Source organism: Rhea pennata, chromosome 27 (genome assembly GCF_028389875.1).
Source record: "Rhea pennata isolate bPtePen1 chromosome 27, bPtePen1.pri, whole genome shotgun sequence".
Lineage (NCBI taxonomy): Eukaryota > Metazoa > Chordata > Aves > Rheiformes > Rheidae > Rhea > Rhea pennata.
The window spans coordinates 4,595,925-4,606,483 of NC_084689.1; the positions used below are offsets into that span (position 1 = coordinate 4,595,925).

The window sequence follows — 10,559 nt, forward strand, 5'->3', positions numbered from 1 at the left end:
TGCTTTACGGGGGTCCTGCTGTGGCGCGAGCCGAGTCCCCAAACCTGGCGGCGCAGGCGACGCACCAGACGTAGCCCCGGTATTCGTATATAGTAAAAAGTCTTTATTAAGAAGGCTTTGAAGTCAAAAAATAAAACTCTTGATACAATTTTCATAACCGTCAAGTCAGCTCAGCAAATATATAATCAGTACTTTAGCCATGTAAGGTTAAAGGTCCGTTATTTTCTTTTTAAAATAAAATATATTTTAGTTTTTAAAATTTATTCAATAAAGTACATATTTTCCTATAAATTCCCTACATATACATAAAGAGGTAAAAAATAAAAAAATAAAACTAAAAAAAACCAACCACAAAATAAAAAAGAGATATAAATCTGTTGAGTTTGTTTTCTTCCTTTTTTTTTTTTTTTTTTTTTTGCGCGACATGACATGTTCATCGTGCCCCTCTCCATCCCACCAGGTCCCGGCCTGGCCCCTCCGGCCGAGACCCCCGTCCCTTCTTATCACGTTTTGGGCAGTTTTCACATTGGCAAAATAGAAGATAGACCTGTGTTACAAAAAAAAAATATATATATATATTTATAGAACCAGCAAGACTCATCCAAAAAAATAACTACGTACAAAAAGAACGGACGACAAAAAAATTATAATAACAATAGAATGCTTTTAAAAAAATAAAAGACAACCCTTGCGTGTCCTAAAATAAAAAGTGCAACCGGACCTTTTCTTTCTGTTTATTTAACTTTGCAAACTGAATACTGTTATTTGGAACGGACTGTTGGAGAACAGCTGGGCTTTCTCCTCCCAGCCGCCACAGCCGGGTTAAGAGTTAAAGCTATTCTGTAAACATTTGATTTTTTTTTTTTCTCCTCCTCTCTGCAACTTCACGCCCCTCGCCGTGGTCGTCGTCGTCGGTCCCTTCTTCCCCAGCCCTCCCGCCCCCGCGATCGCTGCCCTCCGGCTTTCCACCCGGCGGGAGATATCCGTCGTCCCCGCCACCTCGTTTCTCTTTTTTTTTTCCTCCGTTTCCCCTCCCGCCCCGCGTCCCCGATCTGATCCGTTAAATAAAAAGGTCGATTTGAACCGTTCCGAGTCCTTAAAAAGCTGCGCCGTGGAGGAAGGAGGAGGCGGCGGCGGCGGCGGCTAGGAGAAGATGTGGATGGCCTGGGTGGCGGGAGCGCGGCAGGCGGGACACTGCGGCTCGGCGCGGCCGCAGATGCGCGCGGCGCACTCCATGCAGAAGAGGTTGTGGCCGCAGGGCACCAGGGCGGCCATCACCTCGCTCTCGAAGCACACCATGCACTCGCGGGAGCTCCGGCGCGGCCCCTCGGAGCCGCTCGAGTCGGTGGGCGAGCCCGAGGCGGCCGAGACGCTGCCGGGCAGCGAGGACGACGACGAGTAGCCGGTGCTGGTGGAGAAGGAGGAGAGCGAGCCCGGGGCGGGCAGCCACGGCGAGGCGCCCACGGGCTCGCTCTGCGCGCGCCGGGCGGCCGGCTGCTCCTCGGGCGGCGGCGGCGGCGAGTGGCGCGGCGTGCACGGGCCGCTGTCGCGCCGCCGCCGCGAGCCGCCGCCGCCGCCGCCGCCCGAGCGGCCGCCCAAGGCCTGCAAGGGGTGGCCGGAGCGCTCGAAGGGCGACCAGATGGCGGCGGCGGGAGCGCTGAGGTCCAGGGCCAGGAAGTCGAAGGCGAAGTCGCGCTCGTCCGAGGCCAGCGGCGCCTGGGGCTCGCTGAAGGCGAAGCCGCCGGCGCCGTAGGGGCTGGTGGGGCTGGCGTCCGCCGCCCGCCCGCCGTAGAAGGGCTCGGCCGAGGCGCCGCCCAGGGAGCTCAGGGCGTCGTGGCGGAGGCGCCGGGCGGCGGCGTGGGGCGCTTTGGCCCAGGGCCCGGCCGCGCCGCCCTGCAGCTCGAGGCACACGTCGGTGCCGTTGGAGTGGAAGTCGTTGTCGGCGTTGACATCGATGAAGGAGCCCGTCCGCATGGTGATGTGCGCCTCGATCTCCTCCCGAGCCCGGTCCACGTTCTCGGGCATGCCCGTCACCTCGAAGACGGGCTCCTTGTCCCGGCTGGGCGTCACGATGTAGGTGTGCGTCTGCTGCTGGATCCGCTTGATGGTGGCTCCCTTGGGCCCCACGACCAGCCCCACGACGCGGTACGGGACCCTCACCTGGATGGTGGTCTGTCCCGGCAGGTTGGGCGGCCCCTGCATGGCTCCCGCCAGCCCGTTCACTTTGTTGCGCGTCGCCCGGATCATGGAGAAGTGCTCGGCGGCCGAGAGGATCTCCCTCTTCGCCATCTCCACGTCCTCCTTCCGCCCGGTGACGATGAACACGGGCTCCTCGCCCCTGACGGGCGTCTTGATGTACGTGTTGGTCTTGGCGCGCAGGGCTTTGATTTTGCAGCCTGCAGAGCAAAGAGGAGACGGGAAAACAACGCGTCAAGGCTGGGAGCTCGCCGGACCCCTCTGCCCACCGCCCCGCGGGGAGAGGTCCAGAACCAGCAGGTCCCTTTGGTTCTGCACCTGCAGCAAAACCCAAACAAATCAGTCTTGGAGAAAGGGGTCTCCTGCTTCAAACGCAGCCAAGAACTCGCGGCTCGGCCCCGGGGCGCTGCCGGGGCTCGACCGAGCCGCCTGGCACCTGCCCACCCCCGGGCCACCAGCTCCTCCCCGCAGCGGGGGGACCGAGGACCCGCTGGACACGGGAGCCGACCCAGCGCTGCTCCTGGGGGCTCGGACAACCCAGAGGGGTCGGTCACCGCCCGCTCGGCCATCGCCGCGCACGACGCCGGCGCCTTTCCTCCCGCGCAGCGCCCGCCCGACCCGAAGGGTCCCGCTCTCCTCCGGGCTGCTCTCGCCCGCAGCTCCCACCCGGCTCGGCTCCGCTAATTGCATCCGCTCCTCCCGCGCTCCAACGCACGCGCTTAATTAAATTCGCGCGAGCGCGGCCGGCTGCCCTCGGCCGCCGGCACGCGAGACGGCCTTGGCCTCCCCACGCAGCGCCCGGGCTTCGCGTCGCACCCAGCGCAGCCCGGAGCAAAGCCCGGGCACCGCCGGGATGGAAGACGAAGGAACAGAGCCAAAACACCGTCCCCGTCCCCTGCTGCCGTGGCAAAGATCCCCGGCGATAAACAGCCGCACGCGGCCGGGGGGGAGCCGCTCCTGGCCCTCTTCCTCCTCCCCCGAGGAAGGGCAGAGCTGCTCTGACCATCGCAAGGCTGGAAGATGTCCGGAAGCCTCAAGCGACTCAGGCAGGGCCGGACGTCCAGGCCGGTCCGTCCCGAGCGGGCGCGTCGAGCTGCGCTCCGTCTCAGCCGCCCTCGCCGGAGCGCAGAGCCCGACCGGGCGCTGTGCCATTCTCAGAGACCCGCGTGCCGCGCGTTTAGCCAGGCATTAAGTATTGTGAATAATTTAAAGAAAAAAAAAACGTCAAACTAAGCGAGCAGCAGCTGTTCTGGGCGCTGCATCCCAGCTTCCCGGCGGCGCTGACCCACCCGCTAGCCACATCCAGCCCATCTGCCGTGGGGATCCTGGACACGGGAGCGGGACCCGGCCGCGGCCAGAGGAGCCCGCGGCTGATGAAGGTGCAACCAAAGCCTCGGGGTGCCGAGGCACCCTTCGCTCGGAGGGAAGCGAAGGGCAAGCGGGAGGCATCCGGAGGAGGACACCGGGGCAGGGACGCGACCCGGAGGAGCCCTCCAAGGCGCCCCAGAGCTCGGCGGCGAGCGGATCGAGTCGGTCCCCGCGGGCCAGGGCGGCTCGGGCGAGCGCTGCGCCGCCGCGCTCGAAACCGCAGCCGAGACCCACAGGAAGCCTCGAGGCGGCGGCGGCGCGAGCGAACGTCTCTGGGTGCCGCCGTCGAGGGTTTCGCCCCAGCCCCTGCGCAGCGCCCGAAGCCGCCGTTCCCCAGCTCGGAGTCGCCAGGCAGCCCGGGGTGGGGGGAGCGTCGCCCCTCCGCCGTGCTGCTGCCCGCGCGCGACCCGGCTCGGGGTTGGCAACGGGCTCGTTGGAGGCGAAGCCGGGAGCGGAGCGGGGAGGTAGCGGGGCAGATGGAGCCGCGGCAGCAGGACAGCAGCTCCGAAGCAGCTCTCCCACCCGCTCCGCGACGGAGCGGCTACCCGGATTTTATACGGAAAAGCGTTTGGAGACCATCTCCCAGCGCCGGCTGCAATCACACGGGGAGCCCCCGGGTCCCGTGCTCCTCTCCCAGATTTATTCCAGGGCGCAAACATGGAAACCGAGCCACGTCTCAGCACGCAGGAGCCATTTCCTCCCGCTGCTGCGATCCACCGCGAAGCGTCCATCTCGCACGCGCGCGCGGAGGGGGACCCGCGACGGGGGGGACCCGCAGAGGCCAGCTTCTGCCTTCCCCGCGCGCGGCCTTCGCCTCGTCAACCGGCCCGGCTGCGACCGAAACCGCGGCTAGAGCTCTCCCAAAGAGACAGAAGCCCTCAAAGGGCCAAGGAGGCACCGCACCAGGCGCGGATCAAAGCCGTCGAGTCTCCTTACGCACTCAGCCCCCCGCCCCCCCGATGCTTCCGCTGGCGATGTTTCCCCAGGGGAGATGCTGCTTGAGGGACTGCGGCAAAGAGATGAAACCAGATTCAGACCTGGGACTCGGTCGTTCCAAACACAGAGGTGCAAAGCCTGAAGGTTCACACCAGAAAGTCAAAATAAGATTTCGCCAGGAGTAAAATTCTCAATTTCTCTACATGCCGGGTACGGACGTGTCCTCCACAGGCTGGAGGGGGGTGGCAGCCCAGCCGCGGGGCTCACATCAGATGCACACCCTGACCCGTGCTCAGCTGGGCATGGAGAGACTCACCAGCAGAGCTGCCAAGGCGGAGCCCCGGGTGCCCCAAGGCAGAAAGCCCCCAGGCCTTGAAGCAATCTGGTTTCCAGAGCCGAGAGCAGCAGCAAGGCTCCCACGGATCAGCCCCGCGGGCTCTGCTCCGGCCACGCCACCAGCCTGCTGCTGGGGAAGTTGCTCGGGGTGGGGGGACGCGGCACATTCGGCACCACGCAGCAGCGCTGGTGGCATCCCCCGCTGAACAGCGGCAGCCGGCAGACGTGCCTCACGGCTGGGGACACCCTCGTCCCACGGCCCCGGTGACGCCCCCAGCTGAACGAGGAGCAGGAGCCGCACGGGGGTCTTTGCCAGTCCCTGTCGTCATAGACGAGAGCAGCAGCTGTATAAAAAGCCACCGACTGGAGCAGCAAACAGCCATTTCAAGATCCACCATCCAGGGCGTCAAAAGGTGCGAGGAGCTCCGAAGAGCGCGGGTATTGGCCCGGGGACAGCGCCGGGTACGCAGCGAGGCCATCCCTCGCTCCGCTTGGCCAGGCGGGCCGTGCCGGCGGGACCGATCGAACCGACGCTATAACCGGTGCCATAAAAGTCACAGCTACGAGGAGAGAAACCGGGCAGGTCCCCAGGGCTCTGATTGAGCAAAGCGTTTAAACGCGCGCTGAGCGGCAAGCCAGGGGTCTGCAAACACTCGCACTGGTGGGACCTCCATCCTCCATCCTCCATCCATCCATCCATCCAAACCCCCTGCTTGCGAGGGGCTAAGCTGCGGCTGCTCTCCCGCGCAAGCCAGGCGGCTCGAAGAGATGCCGAAACCCACCTATGGGCCAAGCGCCCCAAAACGCGCCCAGCGGACCCCAGACACCCCGCCTCCGCCGCGCTGCGCGCCACGCGCGTGCTTTAACTGGCGACCTGCAAACGGGGGAGTCAGCTGTGCCAGTAAGAGACATTTTTATAATTTTTCTATCAGTCTCAACACGCCCCCACCCGAGCACGCCCGTGAAAACTCCCACCCCAGATGGCTGCAGCCATCTGACGTCCCCGCAGAGGCGAGGGGGCCGGGCTCGACGCCGAGCCCCGGCGCGCCCGAGCCCCAGCTCCGCGGCAGCAGTCGGCGTTCCCGGGCTTTAACGCGCCGGGGTGGCCGAGGGTTGACGCGCAGCGCTCGTTACACGTTACGAGGGAGGAGGGAAACGAGGTGCCAGACTTTGCTCCGAGTCTGAGAATAAGGCGGCGTTAAAAGCCCGTTTCGGTCGTTCCCGACCCCTCGGGGACTCGCACCCCTCTCCCCCTCCCGCCGCTGTCGGCTACGAGCGGCTCTGCCGGCCGCGCGGGGCTCCCGGCTCGCTTTGCTTTGCTGAACTGCCCTACGGATCTACAACGCAACAGCGCTCTGGGCCCTTCTTGCCTCCCCAGCCCTAGGGTCGAGAAATCACCAGCGGTTTAGGACACCCTAGGATTCTCCCGAGGACGAGGCAGTAACGGAGGTGGCGGGGCTACGACAGTCCTGCTCACCGTGGGGCTTCCTGAAAGGCAGAGCACAGCAGGTCTTCTGGGCAGAGGAGGAACACGGGGCAGAAAGAGGTCCCGAAGCAGCATCTCCCTTCTCAAACGAGGCTGTGATGGTAGAGGGAGCTGACAACGAAGGTCCCACCAAACAGATGTGGGTGAACTCAATTGCAAAGGTTTAGGATAACCCCTGGTCCGAGCTGCCACCCCATCACACATCCCGTGGTCACCGACCCTGACAGCAGCTGACAGAAGGGACCACAGCAAAAACCCAGGATTGGGGCTGAGCAGCCCGCGTTGGGCCCAGGCGTTTTTGCTCGACGAGAGCTGGCGGGGCCACACGAGGGCTGCTCTGAGCCTGGCCTCCATCGCCCCAGGCTCACGCAGGGAAGAGAACATTTGAGGAAGGCCGCTGCTCCCCCTGCACATCATCTCCCGGCACCAGCACCAAAGAGGGGTTCACCTTCTGTCAGGATGCAGCTCAGGCACAGTCAGACCAGAGCTGCAACTACAGCAAGAGCCCGTGAAAACCAGCAGAGCACGGCCTGGGGCAGAGGGTTGGAAAGTGCCTCTCCACCTGGGCCTAGGCTTAACCCAAGCAACAGGTAAGAGAAGCCCATGCAGCACGTGGCACTCTGCTAACCTCTTCGCTGGTCCTGAGTACGGCTTGGCCACAGCCCTCTGACGCAATGTGGCTTCCTCCACGTACGAGCTGTCCTTCTGGACAACGCGAGCTGATTACTCTGGCCCATGGATCGGCCACAGCTCCATTTGCACATGGAGCTTTGCACAAGGCTTGCAATACCCAACCCTAAGCTATAAAAACCCAAGGAGCAACGAGGATTCATCTCTGGTGGCATTAACCAGCAAGACTGTTCCCTTCTCAGCACCAGAGCAGACTAATACTCGCACTGAGCCCCCTGGAAAGGGCTACGTGCTGGAAAAAGGCATTGCACCTCCTCTTCCCCAGCTCTCCTTCCTGTCTCAGGCCCTGCGTTACGGAGCTCCCCACTCCCTTCGTTACAGGGGAATGGGACCAGCATGGGATGCGCCAGGACTCTGGGCCAGACGTAGAGAAGAACACGTTGCACCTCCATCGCGTCCCATCTCCTCTCTCGCTGAGCACTTCTTTCCACCTCTCTGCAAACAGTAATTAATTCACCCTCGCAACACAGCTGCGGAAGGCAGGCGCATCACACCGCTGTTTCTTCTCCAGGCGCCGGGAGAAACGAGGCAGGGAGGCTGGGCTCTCCGCCTGAGGCCAGAGAAGAGGACGCTGGTGCCAGAGCCAAGGTTCACAGGCAGAGACTTCAGTGATCAGATCAATCCGTGCTACCAACTTCAGGAGTTTCTGGCTCTGCGAAGACCAAGAGAGGTGGGAGGAGAGAGCCAGGTCAGCCTAAAAGGATGTGGCACGACGGGCAGAGGACAGGACAGACACCCGCAGCACAGGGCTCAGGAAGAAGAGGAAATTCCTCCGCAGGCCCAGCAACGCGCTGCAAGTCTACAGATGCTCAGGCTGGCCCAGAGCTGAGGCCAGGAGTCTCTCCAAGCACCGAAACGCCCGCTGAGAGCTGCGGGATTTCATCCTTCCCTGCATCTTCCCTCAAGCGCCCCAGTGTCCTCTGCAAATTGCAACTTTCCCAAACCCTTCACAAAGCCAAGGACAGTCCCCGCGTCACAGCCGGGACACCCCAAGCCAGAAAAAGCAAAAGTAACTCGTTTTGCATAAAGAGGGGGAAAACAGCAGTCTCTCCCCCCACCAAAACATCAGCTAGATAACACCACTTAGCTGGGGCTTCGTTCCCCGCAGGTTGGCGCTACGCCCTGCTGCTCTCCCCTAACGCGGATTCCGCTTCCCTGGAGTAACCGGGACACGGTCTGCGGGGACCCGACCCCACCCCGCGTTATCCCAAGCAGCGTATTTCACCGCTGGAGCGACCGCGGACCCAAGGCGAAAGCTGCTCCTCCGAGGCGGGGGGGGGCAGCAGCAGGCAGCTCCGTCCCGGGGCCCTTCGGTGGCACCCGGCACCCGCTGCGGACCTCAAACGGCGCCGAAACAGCTCCGCAAAGGGGCGCGCGGACCGACGGCTTCGCAGCCTCCGCGAGCGAGCGCCTTTCCCAGCGGAGCCGCGGCCTCCTCCATCGCTTTATTCCCGGACCTCGAGGCCTCCCCGGGACGGGGAAGGTTTCGGACCCGCCGCGTTGCTCCTCGCCGGTCCCCGAGCGCACGCACACGCGTGCACACGCGCGCGTGTCGGCGAGCGGGACGCCCCACTCTCCCGCGCGGGGTTCCGGGGATCCCGCCGGAGGAGCCCGGAAAGTTGCGCGGCGCCGGCTCCGAAGGCAGCGCAGGCCAATGGGAAGCGCGGAGCATGATGTCACCGCGCCGGGCCCGGCACGGCTCCGGCTAACAAAGAGAACAATGAGGCCGCCCGGGCGCCCGGCGCCCACCGGGCCCGGCCGCGACGCCCGCCGCCAGCCCTCGCTCCGGCTCGCCTCGACGCTGCCCTGGAAAAGTCCTTTTTTTCTCCCTTTTTGCCATTTTTTCCTTTTTATTATTATCTTTTTTCCTCTCTCCTTCTAGGGAGGGTCTTTGGCTCTCGGGGGACAGCGAGGCGAGAGGCGGTCCGGGTTTCTCCTCGAGACAAAGCCCGCGGCGGTGCTGCTCGGGCGCGCTTCGGCGACACGCTCCTGCGGGGAGGGCTCCCCCCCCCCGGCCCCCCGCCCCAGCCCTGCGCATATCTGAAGAGTTTCACATATTTTAAACGAGCCCGCAGAAGCGGTGAATAGCCTCTCTCCGCACTGAGCCTGAAACACCAGACGTTACCCCGAGCGAGGGGTGGTGGTAGGGGAACAAAAAGGAGGCAGCAACTAAAATAAAATTAAAGTCCCCCCCCCTCCAATTTCGGGTCTAATTAGCCTGCTTCCAGGCGCTTGCAAGGAGTCCAGCGAACCTGCGAACTTTCTGCATGCACAAGGGGTTTATGCCACCCGTGCCGTACAGCTGGCCTCCACACTTCAATTGGTCTTTATGCAGGTCGCGTTTACAAAAAACAAAAATAAAAAATAATTTTTAAAGAAACGGCGCAAAGACCGGCGGCTCCCTCGCGAAACCCGGGCGTGCGGCCGCAGGGAGAGTTGGAGGGGGGCGAGGGTTTTTTTTTTTTTTTTTCCCCGGCAAGTTTCCGCCTCCACGCCGCCGAGGCACAAAGAAACAAAAGCGCCAGAAGTGATCCAAATAGCGGCCGGGCCGGGCCGAGCCGAGCCGAGCCGGGCCGGGCCGGGCCGGCGGCGGGCGCGGCGCCGCGGGGGCGCGCGGGAGCCGTCGGGGCGGCCGCGGACAAAGGCGGCGGCGGCGGCGGCGCGGGGTGGCGTGGGGGGTGCCGGGCGCGTTACCTTGCCGGCCCACGATCTCGGCGACGTGCTCGGAGCTGGGCACGGGCACGCACTCCGTCATGTTCACGCTCTTCTTCCTGCCGCCCAGGAGGCTCATGTGCTCGGCGAGCAGCGCGGCGGGCGCGCCCAGGTGCGGCGCGAAGGTGCCGAAGGCGGCGGGCGGCGAGGCGGCGCCGGCGGCCGGGGGGCTCCCGCCGCCCTCCAGCAGGCCGCCCGGCTCCGGCTCGGCCAGCGCCGCCTCCGCCGCCTCCGCCGCCTCCTCCAGCCCCAGCAGCGAGAGCTGGTCCAGGGCGAACCTCAGGGCGGCGGCTTCGTCCTGCGGCGGCGCCTCCCGCTCCCGCTCCGGCTCGGGCTCCGCCGGCGGCGGCTCCTGCGCGGCGGGCGGCGGCGGGCTGAGCAGCGCCAGGCGGCGCGGCGGGCGGCGGGCGGCCTCGCCGCCGTCGGGCTGGTAGATGGAGCCGGGCATGGCGGGGAGCGGCGGCCGGGCCGGGCCCGGGCCGGGGGCGGTGCCGCTGCCGCTGCCGGTGCCGCTGCCCCGCCGCGCGCCGCCTTTGTGCGCGCGCCGCCCGCGCCCCCCGCAGCGCAGCGCAGCGCGGCTGCCGCGGCCGCGCGCGCCGCCCGCCCCGCCCCGGCCCCGCCCCGGCCCCGCCCCGCGACGTCACCCGCCCCCACAATGGGCGCGCCCCGCGCATGCGCCGCCGCCGCGCCCCCTCCGCGGGCGAAACCCCCACGCGCGGAGCTCCACGCCGGCGCCGCCCGCCCCCGCGGCGCGGCCCCTACCTGGAGACGCCGTCGGCGGGCTGCGCGCTCGGCTCCGCGCGCCCCGGGCACAGCGTTGCGAAGGCAACTTTTG

General features: G+C 64.9%; 1 protein-coding gene across 1 annotated transcript; it reads right to left on the reverse strand.

Annotated features, from left to right (window-relative positions):
• Positions 1-121: 121 nt before the first annotated feature.
• On the reverse strand, positions 122-10,172 carry MEX3D (mex-3 RNA binding family member D). Its single transcript, XM_062596519.1, has 2 exons — positions 9,707-10,172; positions 122-2,396 (listed from the first exon to the last, which is right to left on the reverse strand). The coding sequence occupies exons 1-2, from the start codon at positions 10,170-10,172 to the stop codon at positions 1,144-1,146; spliced, it is 1,719 nt and encodes a 572-aa protein (XP_062452503.1). The 3' UTR covers positions 122-1,143.
• Between the last annotated feature and the right edge of the window lie 387 nt (positions 10,173-10,559).